Source organism: Macaca fascicularis, chromosome 18, assembly GCF_037993035.2.
Source record: "Macaca fascicularis isolate 582-1 chromosome 18, T2T-MFA8v1.1".
Classification (NCBI taxonomy): domain Eukaryota; kingdom Metazoa; phylum Chordata; class Mammalia; order Primates; family Cercopithecidae; genus Macaca; species Macaca fascicularis.
In genome coordinates, this window is record NC_088392.1 from 39,800,611 (window position 1) to 39,819,552 (window position 18,942).

General features: G+C 42.8%; 1 protein-coding gene across 2 annotated transcripts in view; it reads left to right on the plus strand.

The window, feature by feature from the left end:
• Positions 1–18,942, plus strand: part of MYO5B (myosin VB) — a 395,079-nt gene that overhangs the window by 247,359 nt on the left and 128,778 nt on the right. For both annotated transcript variants that reach the window (XM_005586729.4, XM_074022272.1), the window contains 2 exons: positions 934–1,056; positions 1,918–2,001. In XM_005586729.4, the coding sequence (XP_005586786.3) occupies positions 934–1,056; positions 1,918–2,001 (207 nt within the window). The remainder of the gene's footprint in view (positions 1–933; positions 1,057–1,917; positions 2,002–18,942) is intronic.

Sequence of the window (18,942 nt, forward strand, 5' to 3'; positions counted from 1 at the left end):
CACCTTCCTGTTGGAAGAGTTGCTGTCATCCTTGACAATTTGAGTGGTAGTTATAGTGACTCTGTTATATTTTCAATGAAGCAAGATGCTTTTTACGTTTAAAGCCATCCATAAAGATATTGAAAGGGGCCGCCTTTCAGAATTCTTAATGCAGTGGAACCTCTAAGTCTGACTTTAGACAGTGGGAGATGCAGAGATTAGCACCATGTAGATCACTCACTAGGTACTTAGTTCCCACTGCATGGCCAGAGCCCAGTTCTAAGTTCTTTCAGGGACACATAAGCAACGTAAGGCACAACCAGTCCTTGAACCCAACAAACTTACAGTTTGTAGTGACGAAACTCAAAACTCAGGGGTGCACAACATGCTAGGGCACGTGTAAGAGCTTGACTGCGAGGAATCCCAAAGAAGAGAGAAGCAAGATCAACAGTGGTCAGGAAAGGAAAGAGTTGAGCCAGACCTGGACTATGGTATTTAGGTGAATTTAGGGAGGGAAGGTAGGTTTTCCTGTGGCAGGAGTTCACCTGGGTGAGTGGGTAAGCTTGGCACTGCAGGTGGATGTGTTTGTGATGCTGATGTCACAGCCCCGGTTGCAGGGAAGTAACTTCAGGTGGTCCTGCAGGCTGTGACTCTGCTCCTGTGACCTTAGATTTCACCCTTATCCTCCCTAGCACTTGCAGTGTCTGCCAACCAGCAGGCTCAGCTGCTCCCACAGGTCCCACGGGAGCCAACCCACAGGGGATGAGGGCACACCGTGGCAGGATCCTGAACATGTGTGGTTGAATTGTTCTTTGCACCATCCAGTTAAGGTCCCAGTTCTAGGGCTGAATCAACCTTCATGGAGCTGGCCTACTGATCCCATCCCTCTGCTGCAACCCAGGGCTTCCTTCTTCCTCCTCACAAAGCACTCTGCCCTGTCTTGTGGTTCTGCAGGTCCCCAAAGGAACTGACCAGAACTGGGCTCAGAAGCTCTATGACCGGCACTCCAGCAGCCAGCACTTCCAGAAGCCCCGCATGTCCAACACAGCCTTCATCATCGTCCACTTTGCAGACAAGGTGGCTCTCCTCTCTGTTGGCTTGGGTATTCCCTTGGCCCCTCTCTAAGTAGACTTACTGGGCTCTAGACCTAGAGAGAAGGCTGTCCCTTCTGAATGCAAATGGCCTGAAGCCTCAGCTAGGTTCCCCTTCCATCCTCTTTTACCCACCCCTCTACTTCTAGGGGATACCAAGCTTACCACAAGGCAGAACTTCACAGGGGGTGCTATAGTTGCCCATTCATATATATATACACACACATATATACACACATATATACATACACACATACATGTCTATATATATACATGTCTGTGTATGTGTGTGTATATATATATATATATAAATTCTAAAGCCGTTAAGAGTCTACCCTCACGGAGCTTGAGAGAGAAGGGAGAGCTGAAAACAGAGTACCGAATGGTTTGGCTTCTTACCTGAAGCCTGTGCGGCTGCTCTCCAGGGGGCTGCTTTCTCAGTAGCTGGTGCGTGCATAGAATTTTTCTAAGTGGATTTCTGTTTGCTGTGCACTAGCCTGGTGTTTCTTAAATTGTAATGTGTGCATAAATCACCTAGGGTCTTGTTAAAATACAGATTGATTCATTAGGTCTGAGATGTGGCTGAGAAGCTGCATTTATAGAGCCCTAAAGAACCCTTTTATTATGGGAACTCCCTTTAAAACAATTTCTTCCACAAAATGAATAGCCAGTTCCCTGTACGTAAATCCTGACCACTTACTGGGTTTGCATTTTAAGTGGCAACATCTGTGGGTTTCCTATCTACTCACAGCTCTTTTCAGAAAATGCTGCATGGATGAGATGAAAGTGGTTGAGAAACTGCTGAAGCACTAACGACTGTGTCTCTCTCTGGTTGCTGTGGCCCCAGGTGGAGTACCTCTCTGATGGTTTTCTGGAGAAAAACAGAGACACGGTGTATGAAGAGCAGATCAATATCCTGAAGGCCAGCAAGGTAAAGAGCGTCAGAAGCGGGGAGTGGAGCAGGAATGCCCGTGGCCAGTGCTGGGCAACCCCTTTAGGGTGGAAAGACAGAGATGCTGGGCAGGGAGGAGGCCAAGGGACTTGTCGGTCATTTCAGTATGAAAACACTTGAATGGCCATACCACCGTGAATGTGTCCGATCTTGTCTGAAAACACTTTAGTATGGCCTGATGGAGGGAAGAAAGCAAGGAGTGTAGGGGCATGGGGAGAGAACTGGGAAAGTTGCCTGCTAATGGAGGGGATAGGGGAGCATGGGAGGTGACAGGTAGAGAATGGTGAGCGCAGTGATGGAAATGTAGCTGGTGTCCGTCATGTCATCTGTCCTTTGTCCCCTGCCTGCAGATGTAAGATTATTTAAACCCCATCACATCTAGTATCTGCATTTAATTTGTTGAGCGGTCTATAGAACCTCTCTATAAGCAGAAATTTAATGGAATAGAAGGTGGGATTTAAGGAACACTTCAATCTACTACTTTGGACTCTTTCTCTGTTATTATCAGAATTTTATTTATTTCCAAGCATAGGAAAAGGTAGCAAATATTGTGTCCATTCTAGACGTAGAGGAAAGAAGGCACCAATTCACCCAAACATATCTTTATTAAACACCTGCTTTGGAAGGCCCTGCCCTAAACACACCATTTTCACACAAAGGTGAGCAAGACAGAGTCTACACTGTGGTTGCTCCCCTTTTAATGGGCTGTGAGTGGGCAGATGAAGACACACACAGGTAACTGTGAAAGGAGAGAAGGAGCAGTGGGAGAGGATGATGCAGTCAGGGGAAGCATATGCGCCGGCACTCAAAAAGTCTACTGTGATGCAGATGCTGTTGCTGGCTTTAGCCCTGCAGAGGAAACCTGGGGCCAGGGGTAGGGGAACTTCCTAGGATTTAGGAGGCTTTCTCCCAGACCACATGATACTGAACTCACTGCAGGGGCCTGATAACATTGTGGAAATGGCAGATTAAGTTCTCTTTGTGATAAGCTTTAGATGAATGCAATAGGATGAGATGATAGAATGGAGAAAGTATATCCAGCAAAATGGACTCAGGACATAAAGCCAAGTAAACCCAGTTCTATCACGTGGTGAGGGGTTTAGGGAGGATTTGAGTCGCTAACAGCATGCAGACTGCCAATAACAGACCCCTGCCCAGTGTGATCTCTGGGTATCTGGAACATCAGAGAATTAGTCATCACTGGGACAAATTGGCTGTGGGTAAAAGTAAATATCACTTTGGAGTTCAATGCAAGTTTGACCTTGCAGCTCCCTAAGTTTTTAGATCTCCAGTTTGTGGTGGTTAATATGACTTTTTCCATTTTTTCATGAGGGTGGTGACATAGGGAGGAGCCCCAAGGCACAGGGAAAGAAAGTAGATGGAAGTGGTCTGAGCACTAGGAGCCCCTTCCTCATGATGGTCTCTTACGATGCCTGGAGGCCAGTGACGACCTATAGGGCCAGAAAACTCTGTTGTCTTGGTAGAAGTTTCTCCTTTCAGATTAGGAGCAGAAACGAGGGATGGAGGGAAGAGAGGTGGGTACTTTTTATTTAGTACAGAGTCTGGTTCTGCCATTGTATTGATTTCTGAGCATCTTAATTTGAGTGACTCTCGGGGATTCCAGAATCTAAAAAGGAGTGGTGCTAGGAAAACTCTGTTATACTCACTCTCCAGCAGGTTATCTTTTATTAATAGATGAGCTGCTTTTCCCTTATTTTTATTTAACAGCTTTATTGAATATTTGTGTAGTATATAGTGGTAACCAACACATGTAGTTAATCTCATGGAACTTAGTGAAAAAGATGCACAGTTTAATTACAAATTATGGAAATGCTAAGAAGGTCAAGAAGAAGGTGTTATGGAAGAGAATGATAAGGGTAGGTTGGTGGCCCCCAAGACCACCTCCAGGTTCAACCATTTGCTAGGAGGACTCACAGAACTCAGCATATAGTTATGGTTATAATTTGTTACAGCAAAAAGTAAACAGCAAACTCAGCAAAGGGAGAGGTGGATGGGGTAATGTCTCCAGGAGACCAGGCACAAGCTTCCAAGAGTCCCTTCCACCTAGAGTCATACAGGATGCATGTAATTCCCCCTAGAAGCAAGTCATGACACTTCTTTTGAAATGCCTACCAGGGAAGGTCACCTGAGCGCAGGCAGCCAGGGTTTTTATTTGGGGTTGATTCTATAGGCACCCTTAGCCTAGCACAAACCAAAATTCCAAAATCCCAGAAGGAAAGCAGATGCTCAACATAAACGATATTGTTTGCATGAGCAATTTAGGCACAGTGAACAGTTCTTACCAGGGAATGGTGAAAATCCAAGTTCCCCTGACACCAGCCAGGGGTCAAGCAGCCTTTCTAAGGATAGCAGATGCAGGCCTGCTGTGTTAGCTCTTTTCTATACAAGAATATTGTTTTAGATTGCAGGTACTGGGTTTTTATTAGAAATTAAACATAAGTTCAAAAAAATAAAAATAGTGTAGAAATATATAAAATAAGTCTTCGTTCCCACTCCTTGACCCATCTTTTGGTGGGTGAGAATGTACCCTATTCTGCATGTTGATACATCTTTTTAAGATTAAAATAACTGTATTATAGACACATAGTCCTCTGTAATTTAATTTTTCAGTTACCGTTGTATCTTGGTTGTCTTTCCACATGCGTACACATCTATTTCTCTTTTTTAAACAACTGCTGATAATTTGCTATTTCAAATAATGTAACAATGAATATCCTTTATGTATATCTTTGCATACTTCTGTACAATTATGTCTGTTGGGTAAAATTTTAGAAGTGGATTGATGATGGTTCAAAGAGTATGCACACCAAAAGTGTATAGATGGGGGGTGGAGCAAGATGGCCGAATAGGAACAGCTCCAGTCTCCAACTCCCAGCGCGAGCGACACAGAAGACCGGTGATTTCTGCATTTTCAACTGAGGTACTGGGTTCATCTCACTGGGGAGTGCCGGACGATCGGTGCTGGTCAGCTGCTGCAGCCCGACCAGCGAGAGCTGAAGCAGGGCGAGGCATTGCCTCACCTGGGAAGCGCAAGGGGGAAGGGAATCCCTTTTCCTAGCCAGGGGAACTGAGACACACAACACCTGGAAAATCGGGTAACTCCCACCCCAATACTGCGCTTTAAGCAAACAGGCACACCAGGAGATCATATCCCACACCTGACCGGGAGGGTCCCACACCCACGGAGCCTCCCTCATTGCTAGCACAGCAGTCTGTGATCTACCGGCAAGGCAGCAGCGAGGCTGGGGGAGGGGTGCCCGCCATTGCTGAGGCTTAAGTAGGTAAACAAAGCGGCTGGGAAGCTCAAACTGGGTGGAGCTCACAGCAGCTCAAGGAAACCTGCCTGTCTCTGTAGACTCCACCTCTGGGGACAGGGCAATAACAAACAGAGCCGAAACCTCTGCAGACGCAAAGGACTCTGTCTGACAGCTTTGAAGAGAGCAGTGGATCTCCCAACACGGAGGTTGAGATCTGAGAAGGGACAGACTCCCTGCTAAGTGGGTCCCTGACCCCTGAGTAGCCTAACTGGGAGACATCCCCCACTAGGGGCAGTCTGACACCCCACACCTCACAGGGTGGAGTACACCCCTGAGAGGAAGCTTCCAAAGCAACAATCAGACAGGTACACTCGCTGTTCAGAAATATTCTATCTTCTGCAGCCTCTGCTGCTGATACCCAGGCAAACAGGGTCTGGAGTGGACCTCAAGCAATCTCCAACAGACCTACAGCTGAGGGTCCGGACTGTTAGAAGGAAAACTATCAAACAGGAAGGACACCTACACCAAAACCCCATCAGTACATCACCATCATCAAAGACCAGAGGCAGATAAAACCACAAAGATGGGGAAAAAGCAGGGCAGAAAAGCTGGAAATTCAAAAAATAAGAGTGCATCTCCCCCGGCAAAGGAGCGCAGCTCATCGCCAGCAACGGATCAAAGCTGGACGGAGAATGACTTTGACGAGATGAGAGAAGAAGGCTTCAGTCCATCAAATTTCTCAGAGCTAAAGGAGGAATTACGTACCCAGCACAAAGAAACTAAAAATCTTGAAAAAAAAGTGGAAGAATTGATGGCTAGAGTAATTAATGCAGAGAAGGTCATAAACGAAATGAAAGAGATGAAAACCATGACACGAGAAATACGTGACAAATGCACAAGCTTCAGTAACAGACTCGATCAACTGGAAGGATCAAATGAATGAAATGAAGCGAGAAGAGAAACCAAAAGAAAAAAGAAGAAAAAGAAATGAACAAAGCCTGCAAGAAGTATGGGATTACGTAAAAAGACCAAATCTACGTCTGATTGGGGTGCCTGAAAGTGAGGGGGAAAATGGAACCAAGTTGGAAAACACTCTTCAGGATATCATCCAGGAGAACTTCCCCAACCTAGTAGGGCAGGCCAACATTCAAATCCAGGAAATACAGAGAACGCCACAAAGATACTCCTCGAGAAGGGCAACTCCAAGACACATAATTGCCAGATTCACCAAAGTTGAAATGAAGGAAAAAATCTTAAGGGCAGCCAGAGAGAAAGGTCGGGTTCCCCACAAAGGGAAGTCCATCAGACTAACAGCAGATCTCTCGGCAGAAACTCTCCAAGCCAGAAGAGAGTGGGGGCCAATATTCAACATTCTTAAAGAAAAGAATTTTAAACCCAGAATTTCATATCCAGCCAAACTAAGTTTCATAAGTGAAGGAGAAATAAAATCCTTTACAGATAAGCAAATGCTTAGAGATTTTGTCACCACTAGGCCTGCCTTACAAGAGACCCTGAAGGAAGCACTTAACATGGAAAGGAACAACTGGTACCAGCCATTGCAAAAACATGCCAAAATGTAAAGACCATCGAGGCTAGGAAGAAACTGCATCAACTAACGAGCAAAATAACCAGTTAATATCATAATGGCAGGATCAAGTTCACACATAACAATCTTAACCTTAAATGTAAATGGACTAAATGCTCCAATTAAAAGACACAGACTGGCAAACTGGATAAAGAGTCAAGACCCATCAGTCTGCTATATTCAGGAGACCCATCTCACACGCAGAGACATACATAGGCTCAAAATAAAGGGATGGAGGAAGATTTACCAAGCCAATGGAGAACAAAAAAAAGCGGGGGTTGCAATACTAGTCTCTGATAAAACAGACTTTAAACCATCAAAGATCAAAAGAGACAAAGAAGGCCATTACATAATGGTAAAGGGATCAACTCAACAGGAAGAGCTAACTATCCTAAATAGATATGCACCCAATACAGGAGCACCCAGATTCATCAAGCAAGTCCTTAGAGACTTACAGAGAGACTTAGACTCCCATACAATAATAATGGGAGACTTCAACACTCCACTGTCAACATTAGACAGATCAACGAGACAGAAAGTTAACAAGGATATCCAGGAATTGAACTCATCTCTGCAGCAAGCAGACCTAATAGACATCTATAGAACTCTCCACCCCAAATCAACAGAATATACATTCTTCTCAGCACCACATCGTACTTACTCCAAAATCGACCACGTAATTGGAAGTAAAGCACTCCTCAGCAAATGTACAAGAACAGAAATTGTAACAAACTGTCTCTCAGACCACAGTGCAATCAAACTAGAACTCAGGACTAAGAAACTCAATCAAAACCACTCAACTATATGGAAACTGAACAACCTGCTCCTGAATGACTACTGGGTACATAACGAAATGAAGGCAGAAATAAAGATGTTCTTTGAAACCAATGAGAACAAAGATACAACATACCAGAATCTCTGGGACACATTTAAAGCAGTGTGTAGAGGGAAATTTATAGCGCTAAATGCCCACAAGAGAAAGCAGGAAAGATCTAAAATTGACACTCTAACATCGCAATTAAAAGAACTAGAGAAGCAAGAGCAAACACATTCGAAAGCTAGCAGAAGGCAAGAAATAACTAAGATCAGAGCAGAACTGAAGGAGATAGAGACACAAAAAACTCTCCAAAAAATCAATGAATCCAGGAGTTGGTTTTTTGAAAAGATCAACAAAATTGACAGACCACTAGCAAGACTAATAAAGAAGAAAAGAGAGAAGAATCAAATCGACGCAATTAAAAATGATAAAGGGGATATCACCACCGACCCCACAGAAATACAAACTACCATCAGAGAATACTATAAACACCTTTATGCAAATAAACTGGAAAATCTAGAAGAAATGGATAATTTCCTGGACACTTACACTCTTCCAAGACTAAACCAGGAAGAAGTTGAATCCCTGAATAGACCAATAGCAGGCTCTGAAATTGAGGCAATAATTAATAGCCTACCAACCAAAAAAAGTCCAGGACCAGATGGATTCACAGCTGAATTCTACCAGAGGTACAAGGAGGAGTTGGTAACATTCCTTCTGAAACTATTCCAATCAATAAAAAAAGAGGGAATCCTCCCTAACTCATTTTATGAGGCCAACATCATCCTGATACCAAAGCCTGGCAGAGACACAACAAAAAAAGAGAATTTTAGACCAATATCCCTGATGAATATCGATGCAAAAATCCTCAATAAAATACTGGCAAACCGGATTCAGCAACACATCAAAAAGCTTATCCACCATGATCAAGTGGGCTTCATCCCTGGGATGCAAGGCTGGTTCAACATTCGCAAATCAATAAACATAATCCAGCATATAAACAGAAGCAAAGACAAGAACCACATGATTATCTCAATAGATGCAGAAAAGGCTTTTGACAAAATTCAACAGCCCTTCATGCTAAAAACGCTCAATAAATTCGGTATTGATGGAACGTACCTCAAAATAATAAGAGCTATTTATGACAAACCCACAGCCAATATCATACTGAATGGGCAAAAACTGGAAAAATTCCCTTTGAAAACTGGCACAAGACAGGGATGCCCTCTCTCACCACTCCTATTCAACATAGTGTTGGAAGTTCTGGCTAGGGCAATTAGGCAAGAGAAAGAAATCAAGGGTATTCAGTTAGGAAAAGAAGAAGTCAAACTGTCCCTGTTTGCAGATGACATGATTGTATATTTAGAAAACCCCATTGTCTCAGCCGAAAATCTCCTTAAGCTGATAAGCAACTTCAGCAAAGTCTCAGGATACAAAATTAATGTGCAAAAATCACAAGCATTCTTATACACCAGTAACAGACAAACAGAGAGCCAAATCAGGAATGAACTTCCATTCACAATTGCTTCAAAGAGAATAAAATACCTAGGAATCCAACTTACAAGGGATGTAAAGGACCTCTTCAAGGAGAACTACAAACCACTGCTCAGTGAAATAAAAGAGGACACAAACAAATAGAAGAACATACCATGCTCATGGATAGGAAGAATCAATATCGTGAAAATGGCCATACTGCCCAAGGTAATTTATAGATTCAATGCCATCCCCATCAAGCTACCAATGAGTTTCTTCACAGAATTGGAAAAAACTGCTTTAAAGTTCATATGGAACCAAAAAAGAGCCCGCATCTCCAAGACAATCCTAAGTCAAAAGAACAAAGCTGGAGGCATCACGCTACCTGACCCCAAACTATACTACAAGGCTACAGTAACCAAAACAGCATGGTACTGGTACCAAAACAGAGATATAGACCAATGGAACAGAACAGAGGCCTCAGAAATAATACCACACATCTACAGCCATCTGATCTTTGACAAACCTGAGAGAAACAAGAAATGGGGAAAGGATTCCCTATTTAATAAATGGTGCTGGGAAAATTGGCTAGCCATAAGTAGAAAGCTGAAACTGGATCCTTTCCTTACTCCTTATACGAAAATTAATTCAAGATGGATTAGAGACTTAAATGTTAGACCTAATACCATAAAAATCCTAGAGGAAAACCTAGGTAGTACCATTCAGGACATAGGTATGGGCAAAGACTTCATGTCTAAAACACCAAAAGCAACGGCAGCAAAAGCCAAAATTGACAAATGGGATCTCATTAAATTAAAGAGCTTCTGCACAGCAAAAGAAACTACCATCAGAGTGAACAGGCAACCTACAGAATGGGAGAAAATTTTTGCAATCTACTCATCTGGCAAAGGGCTAATATCCAGAACCTCCAAAGAACTCAAACAAATTTACAAGAAAAAAACAAACAACCCCATCAAAAAGTGGGCAAAGGATATGAACAGACATTTCTCAAAAGAAGACATTCATACAGCCAACAGACACATGAAAAAATGCTCATCATCACTGGCCATCAGAGAAATGCAAATCAAAACCACAATGAGATACCATCTCACACCAGTTAGAATGGCAATCATTAAAAAGTCAGGAAACAACAGGTGCTGGAGAGGATGTGGAGAAATAGGAACACTTTTACACTGTTGGTGGGATTGTAAACTAGTTCAACCATTATGGAAAACAGTATGGCGATTCCTCAAGGATCTAGAACTAGATGTACCATATGACCCAGCCATCCCATTACTGGGTATATACCCAAAGGATTATAAATTATGCTGCTATAAAGACACATGCACACGTATGTTTATTGCGGCACTATTCACAATAGCAAAGACTTGGAATCAACCCAAATGTCCATCAGTGACAGACTGGATTAAGAAAATGTGGCATATATACACCATGGAATACTATGCAGCCATCAAAAAGGATGAGTTTGCGTCCTTTGTAGGGACATGGATGCAGCTGGAAACTATCATTCTTAGCAAACTATCACAAGAACAGAAAACCAAACACCGCATGTTCTCACTCATAGGTGGGAACTGAACAATAAGATCACTTGGACTCAGGAAGGGGAACATCACACACAGGGGCCTATCATGGGGAGGTGGGAGGGGGGAGGGATTGCATTGGGAGTTATACCTGATGTAAATGATGAGTTGATGGGTGCAGCACACCAACATGGCACAAGTATACATATGTAACAAACCTGCACGTTATGCACATGTACCCTACGACTTAAAGTATAATAATAATAAATTAATTTAAAAAAAAAAGTGTATAGATGTTGCTCAGTTGGAAGACAAAATAGGTATGATCTACTCTTGAAATGCAACTTCCTCCTTCTCTGTCCTGCCCACCAACCACAATGCTAGCTTTCCCGCTCCCCAGCTAAAACTTCTAGAGAGCCAGTGACCTTGTTGCCACCCCTGTCCCCATCCCAGCAACACCCCTGAGATGCAGTGTAGCAGCACTGAGATTGACCAAGAAGGGCTCTGGCCGACCAGACACTAGCTGGAGGAGGGCTTGAGAACTCTCTGGCCTGAGCCCCTCCTAGCCTGTTTCAGACGTCTCAAAAGACAGAAAGCAAAGATTGATGCTGTATCACCATAAACCTGCAGATGGGCTATACACAGACTGCAGCTGCAAATCAAAGAGTGATTGTAAGTATGCTCTATACCATTCAGGCAGATGGGCACGTCTGGCAGCATCTGTCATTTTAGTATCTTTAAAGCTCATCATTTACTGAGTGAGTGGCTGTATTTTCTTTAAAATTTTTAGTTTTCATAGTAGCCATATGAGGCATATGTTTCTAACTCCGTATTAAAGAAAAATGAAAACCTAGAAAGATACAAGTTTCTATGTCATTACATTAAAGTTGTAATGCTTAATTTTTTATTGGTTTTCATTTAGCGCAGCTAAATCTCAAATCCTGTTTGTAAATTCATAATTTTACTTAAAGTACTTTTATGAGAGACTTTTTTTTTTTCCCGTCGGGTGACATCCTTGATAAGAAATTAACAAGTCGTCATGAATAATTAAGCAGTAGGGGATAGAAGATACCCATATACTCTACCAACCAAAGGGATGTTCGAAGAACTCCCACTAAGAGCAGTGAAATAACATGGTGTTAATGAGAATGTAATTAGTGAAGCCAGTTCCATTGCCTGAGCAGTTGTAATGTAGCTAATTGCTTTCTCAGCTATCAGAGCTATAAATAGACTTAAGAAATGCCTCTTTAAAACATGACTTCAAGTTTTTAACAGAGTCATTTGCTTTAAATACTAAAGGATGGAGATTTTCTCTTCCAATTTTTATTTATTGTGAAAAGGAATAATTTATCAACCAGGAAAAAAAAGAGCACTTTAAAAGGAGAATGTTTTTCCTCTGAAGATTTCCTATTCCTGACCACTACTACACATAGGTCAGAGGGACAAGCTGTGGGTCACATGTTTATGCCAGCATGTGCTGGGCAGTGAGGGTGTATTGGGCAGCGTTTCTGGGCTATGGGGCAGGCATCCTGATGCCATCTTTCCACTCTATCCCAGCATAAGGGATCTTGAGATGCATGTGGTCCAGAGGCCACCTTGACCCAAAGTCACCTACCCTGAGTTCATGAACCCTACACCTCCTTCCCAGAATTAATATTCCAACAAACTCATCCCCCTCTGAATCTCAGAGATCCTACCACTTCCAAATGCAGTCTCAGTGACAGAGACCTACAATTAAAACCTAGATTTTGGACTGAACCTTGGTCTTGTTGGTACCCAAATTACAGCAGAGGAACAGCTCAGACAAGGCCCTGGTGTTCACTCCCCTTCTCCTTCCTGCTGCTTATGGCTTGACTTTGGCTTGTCAAGGAATGACAAGCACACATATCCATTGCTTTCCATGCTGATATGTTTTTTTAAAGTTATACACATATACCTTGTTTTGACCAAATAAGTTTGCTTTTTAAAAATCTTACGTTTACTTTTAATTTTTAAACTTATTTTCTATATAGGAGCTTGAGATAATAAACATACTACAAAATGTTCTCAAATGTACTTTGAGTGCTTCCTGTTTAAGATGTGCTGGTATTTGAAAAGCTTCTAGCAATACTTAAACCAAGCCGGACACGATGTAGGGTAACTTTTTAGTTGACTAAACAATATCGTCTCCTTTATAATACAGAAGCGTCCATGTTGTCTTCCAAACAAAGTGAAGTACTGAGACTTTTCCTCCAAAGCCTATTTAAAACCCTTTTAAAATATTCATCTAAATGTCAGAGATTTTTCCCTCCAAAGGATACCATTAGTCACGTAAAAAGAATTGATTGAAAGGAAAATGTGTTTATTATGTTTACAGCCATAGATTTTTTTAAAAAAGAAAAGATTCTGGGGAAGAGACCCCAATCAAACTGCTCTTGTACTGAGTCTTATTTTAGCTTTATGTGTCTGTTTCAGAGGAAATATCTTTTATATTCTTATACACACAAATGAGTAGGTGTGATTTCCAAGGTAACAGCTATGTGTCAGCTGTAATTGACTTTTTCTAAACTGCCAAATGGCCTTTAGAAAGTCTTTTCATGCTTCTTAGTCCCTTTTCGATTTGCTCCGGGCTTTTAAAATCTATATATAGAAATGAATAGCAGAGAATGCCAAAGCCAGTCCCTATGTACAGGTTTTAAACAAGTGACAGGAAAGTGTTGGTTTGTCTGGAGGTCCTTCCTTGAGCGTTTGAGTTTGAAGGGGGAAAATTGTGAGAAATGCCCGGGTGACTGCCCTAAGGTAAATTGTGGCAGCTCTCTTACTGCTCAGTCAGCTTAAAAACAGACTGCTTAATAGCTCTAAACACATAATTGGAGTTCGTCAGTTGCCCTGATCTGATCACTATACACTACATATGTCAAAACATTACTAGGTACCCCATATATGTACAGTTACTATGTGTCAATTAAAAAATAAAAATTTAAAAACTTCTCCCTTTCACTCAGAAATGTGATCCTTTGTATGGGTCCTTTGTCAAGTAAGAGCTTGGTGACTACTTTTCACTGTGACTCCAAGCTTGTGTAGAGTTGGGACACTCCTCGGGTGAGGTGTCTTTACCTAGCCCAGTCTTCTTAAGGGATGGGTGTGGATGGGGTCAGTAATGTGTATTTCTTGCTTGGGTCTTTTGCGGTTGTCTACAGCCCAGCGTTGAACATGGTATCTCTTAGTCTTTCAGTCCTGTCATCAAACTAGATCTCTTTCTATGTTCATTGAGTTTATAAAACAAATTTTGAATAGAATATGAAGCATAGTACCCCTCCTTTTGAGAACTAATATTCCAACACAGTCATCTTCCTCTAAATCCCAGATTCTACCGCTTCCAAATGCAGTCTCAATAGCAGGAACCTAAATGAAAACCCAGCTTTTAAAATAACATACAAACTCTTCAGACTAAACCTTGATTATATTTGTATCCAGATTATAGCATGGTGCCAGCTTAGGTACAAATCTGCCTTGGACAATTTTTACTTTCTGCTCTTAAGTTACAAATTCCCTGTTTAATGTATAAAACTAAAAGCACAGATAGCCTTTCTAATGGAAGCAGGAGAAAGGGGCTGAAATCTTAAAATCCTCCTATTGGTGATTCTGATTTCCAGGTTCCTAGTGTGATTTTCTCATACACATCAAGCATCCCAAATCTAGAATGCTCTAAAATTTGAAACTTTTTGAGCACCACATGACACTCAAAGGAAGTATGTCTACGGCCATACCACCCTGAATGTACCTGGTCTTGTCTGATCTCGGAAGCTAAGCAGGATCGGGCCTGGTTAGTACGTGGATGGGAGGAAATGCTCACTGGAGTATTTTGGATTTGGGGTATTCAGATTAGGGATGCTCAACCAGTAAGTATAATGTAAATTCTCCAAAATCTGAAACACTTCTGGTCTCAGGCATTTTGAATAAGGGATACTCAATCTGTACCTGTTACTGACCTTAGGGCTTAATATATTTTTTCACAGTAAAAGCTACTATGAATGATTTCTGTAAATTTGACCCCCTCCCCACCATCCAGTAGTATAGTTATGCAGATTGTTAACTTCTACCCATGTCTCAAACATCTTGAAAATTCACTTCAGAAAGTACATGAATTAGAATCATTTAATATGATTATTAAATGTTTTGCTTTGCCATGACAGATTGGCATAAATCACAATGACATCTTCAAAATGTGAACCTGCCTCTAGCCTTCCATTATTTCCCCATGGAACTTTCTCAGCACCAGTCTGACTGGGCCACTTTGTCCTTTCTTACCTGTGTCTTGGCACTCTGGCGCTGGTCCATGGAGCCCCCAGGCCCGGCTCTCCTCTCCTCCCCTCTCCTCCCCTTGTCCCCTCCTCCCCTCCTTCCCCCCATTCTGTTCCTGCCACTGTCAGTGTTTAGTTCACTTGAATACTGTTCATCTATGGCTTTCTGTCATAGACAGTGAGGACAAACAAATGGGCCTTCAACATGCGGCTGCTGGATAAGGTTTGCATCCAGAGAAAACTCTGGCTGTTGGGTGGAATGTGTTTGGGTGAAGGCGTGCCCGGAGGTACACCCTCACACTTTTGGTGACTGTAGTGATCCAGGAGAGAGCTGGGTAGTCCTGAGCTGGAGCAGCAGACTCTTCATTAATGAAAAAAAGGACTGCATACTTGATTGAAATATAGGAAGTAGGGCAAGGGCAGGATCCTAGCCTAAACCTAGGAAGTCAGTGGGTGAAGGTGGTTTGGGCTGTATTGAATTCAGAGTTCCCAGTGGAACACCTAGAGGGAAGAAGAGCGAGCTGGAATTGTGGATCGTAGTAATGGGAAAAGATCCAGACTGGAGTGGCAGGATCTGGGAGGGATAGTTGGAGCCATGGCCTGGGGGAGACTGTCCCCAGGGACTGAGGTAAGTGGTGAGGATGAGGCTCTGGAAAATGGCAATGCAAAGGAGGGAAGTGCAGGAAAAAGCCCCCGTGGGAGGTTCTGGGAAGGGAGTTGGGCAGGGAGAAGATTGGAGGAAGCAGAACTGCTAAGTCTCAAGAAGGGACCTTTATAAGGAGGCGAGGGCCAGTGGCGCGGAGGGCTTTGAAGAGGTCGAGTAGGATCAAAAATGAAACCACACCTCTTCTAGCCATTGGACTTGATGAGCACTGGAGTTGCTCTCAAGGCACATTTCAGCAGTACAGGGAGGAGGCCATCTGGTGGAGGCAGGTTTGAGGAGGAGCGGTGTGGAGGGTGGTGTCCATCTGTGGACGCCTTGCTGGAGGTAATCAGTGGTAAAGTAAGAGGAGAGACAGGCTGAGCAGGGAGGGGTTTGAAGCAGCAGAGAAGCTTGAACATAGCTGTGTGCTTGGTGGATAGAAGCCAGGGGATGGAGTGGTTCGCGTATAAGAAAATGCAGGAGTCCAGGTCAGGGAGTGAGTTAAAGGAATCGTCTGGTCAGCTCTTCCATTTTTATAGATGAGCAAGTTAAGATCTAGTAAGCCTGAGAGTTTGCCGTAGGCCACACGGCTATCAAGTTGCAGGGTCATATCTAAAGTTCAGGTCTCCTGACCCAGTCCCATGCCCTTCCTGCTATACCTCATTACTTCTGAGCTCCCTGCTAGGTTGTAAGCTCTTCTGGTCTCCCTGGTCTCTCTTGACTCCTCTAGGCACCCAGGACAGGGCTTCACGTGCAATGGGCTCTTCCTTATGCTGCAGCCAGGGATCTGTTTAGAAAGAACTGCCATCTCTGGTTCTAGTCATGCCACTCTCTGTGGTGTATTGTTGCTTGGACTCTGGAGCCAGGCTGTCTGGGTTCACATCCTGACTTTGCTACTTACAGCTCTGTGATCTTGGGCCCTAAGTCTCAGTTTCTCATCTGTAAAATAGAGTGCAATGGTGCTTACACCATTGGGAGGCTTGGAGGAGTTCATGTGTGTCAGACATAGTTAACATGCTCAATAAATATTAGCCCCTGTTATTTTAACCCTTTAATGACTTCCCATTGCTTTTAGGATAAAAATAAGAATTTTTAACTGAGGCTTACATGAGCTGGTCCCTCTTACTTCCTTCTCACTGTGTACATTATAGGTTGACCAGCTTTATCTTAACCCCCCCGAATACACAAAGCTCCTTCATAGGTGCCGTTACTTCCACCCCACAATGTGCTGTCCTCCCCATCCAGTGTCCTACAGTTCAGACTTCCCTTCCTAAGAGAATCCTTTCTTCATTTCCCACATCCCAGACCCCCGATTCAGTTGCATCTTTGTTTATTTCCTTTAGGATATTCATCTTCTTGTCATTATGATTTTAATTGTGGGTTATTTTCATTAGCATTCTACTTCCATGCTAGACCATAAGCTCCATGATATAGAAGAGGCTAGGCTTGTTCTATAACACTTTTGTGTTGCCAGTCCCTAGCACAGCATTGGTTGCATATTTGAGAGTCAGTAAGTGTTGATGGGTTAATGCGTGGATGAATGAATGAATGAATGAACAAACTAGTCAATCTAGTTTCTTAACAGTCAGTGACCTAGTATTTACTTTCTCTTCTTTGACTGCACATGGAATTGAGTACCTAATAAAAGTATCATTTTTTTATGATGTTGGCATACGGATTTTAGCCACAGATCTTAAATTGTGTTTTTATTTCTGACAGCTTACTAGTTACCTTGCCATCTAAAAAGACAATATTTATGATTTTGAAATACCATGCATGAAGAGAGGAGGAAGATTTATTTCAAAGATGCTGAGAATAGGAACAGAGTTGTCACCTGTTGGCAGCTAACACTTGGGGGCATCCTTAGTGATCTCACTGGGGGACCCTCCCGGGTACCTGCCTGACAACAGTATCATCAGTATCCTTAGCAGGGATTTGTCTCTTTATCTCCTTCCATGGAGATGTTTAGACGCTGCATGTTGTAAATAGGATTATCCCTTCCATGCCCTGAGGCAGGGATTCGAGGTGTGCTTTGCTTAGGAATATGGTAGCATTCTCTCATGCTAATCATGGTGTCAGCAGCCTATTGTAGCCACAGAATAGCCAGCAGTGAGAATGGGCTTGAGCTGCTCACCAGAGATGGCCTTATGATCATTGGTTGGTGCTTTTAGACTGAACTTAGAACCCAGGTCAGGGAACTAAGGAGCTGTAACTTTTATTTGCATGCAAGTCACTCTGGTGGAAAATGGAAATTGGATGCTTCTAATGGTTGCTGTGTCTGTGGGAAATGAGGAGTGCAAGGGAAAAGTGAAACTGACACATGTTGATTCCAGCATGGTTGTGCATCTAGGTGCACATGTACATGGTTGTTTCATTGCTTTATAACCCATTAGACTAGCTCCTGTGCTGTGCAAAACAAAACACTGACTTGTGTTAATTTCTCTTGACTCTAAAACTGCAACTCCTGAAATGTATGAACTTTGTAATAACTAAGAATGAGGTAAGAGGAGCTAATTTTTTTGTTTGTTTTTAGTTTAAAATGCTTGATGTAGAAGATTAGCCTATAATTTTCACCAGCATTAGGTGCTGTTTTAAGCATTAGGCATTGTAACCTTGTATGTATGTGCAGGTGGGCACACTCATACTGATCCACTGCGATTGTGAAGTGTTCCTGCATAAGGTGAGGCTTAAGCCTTGCTGAAAACAAACCCTTGGATCCATGGAATTCATACAAGTTGCTTTGTGCTTGATCTTATCCAAAAGGCTTAGAAGTGATATGAGTTTCTTTAATATGTGAAAAATACCAGAGTCATCAGACTGAGGGGGGTTCACTGAGCAAAGTGTCTGCATCTCTCCGGTTTCTCCTTGGACGTGACTTAGGTAGTTGCTAATGGTCTTATGCCTGCCCTAAGTGAGGTCAGGTTGCAAGAAGCCCCATGGGAATGGAATGGTCATCGTGTGTTTTATACTCCTGGTCATATCACCCTGGAACTCCAGCACAAAGGTACCTAATAAGGTTGCAGAAACTGCCTTTGAGTGTGCTAAGTCACCTGAGTCTGACAGGTTCTGAGAACAGTTCTAGTGTGCCACCAGCACCATCTGGCTACTCTGCCTAGACACTGTAATGTGCTAATGTGACATCATGACTCTGTACTGTCAGGTATCTCTGACGGCAGGAGGGAGATGAGCTGGGGCCCACTGTAGAGTGTAATGTGAAAAAGCTCATATGCATTGCCTTGTTTTGATATGCTTCTAGGACTTTTTGAATACACCTAGAATAGTGAATTATTTTGTGAACTT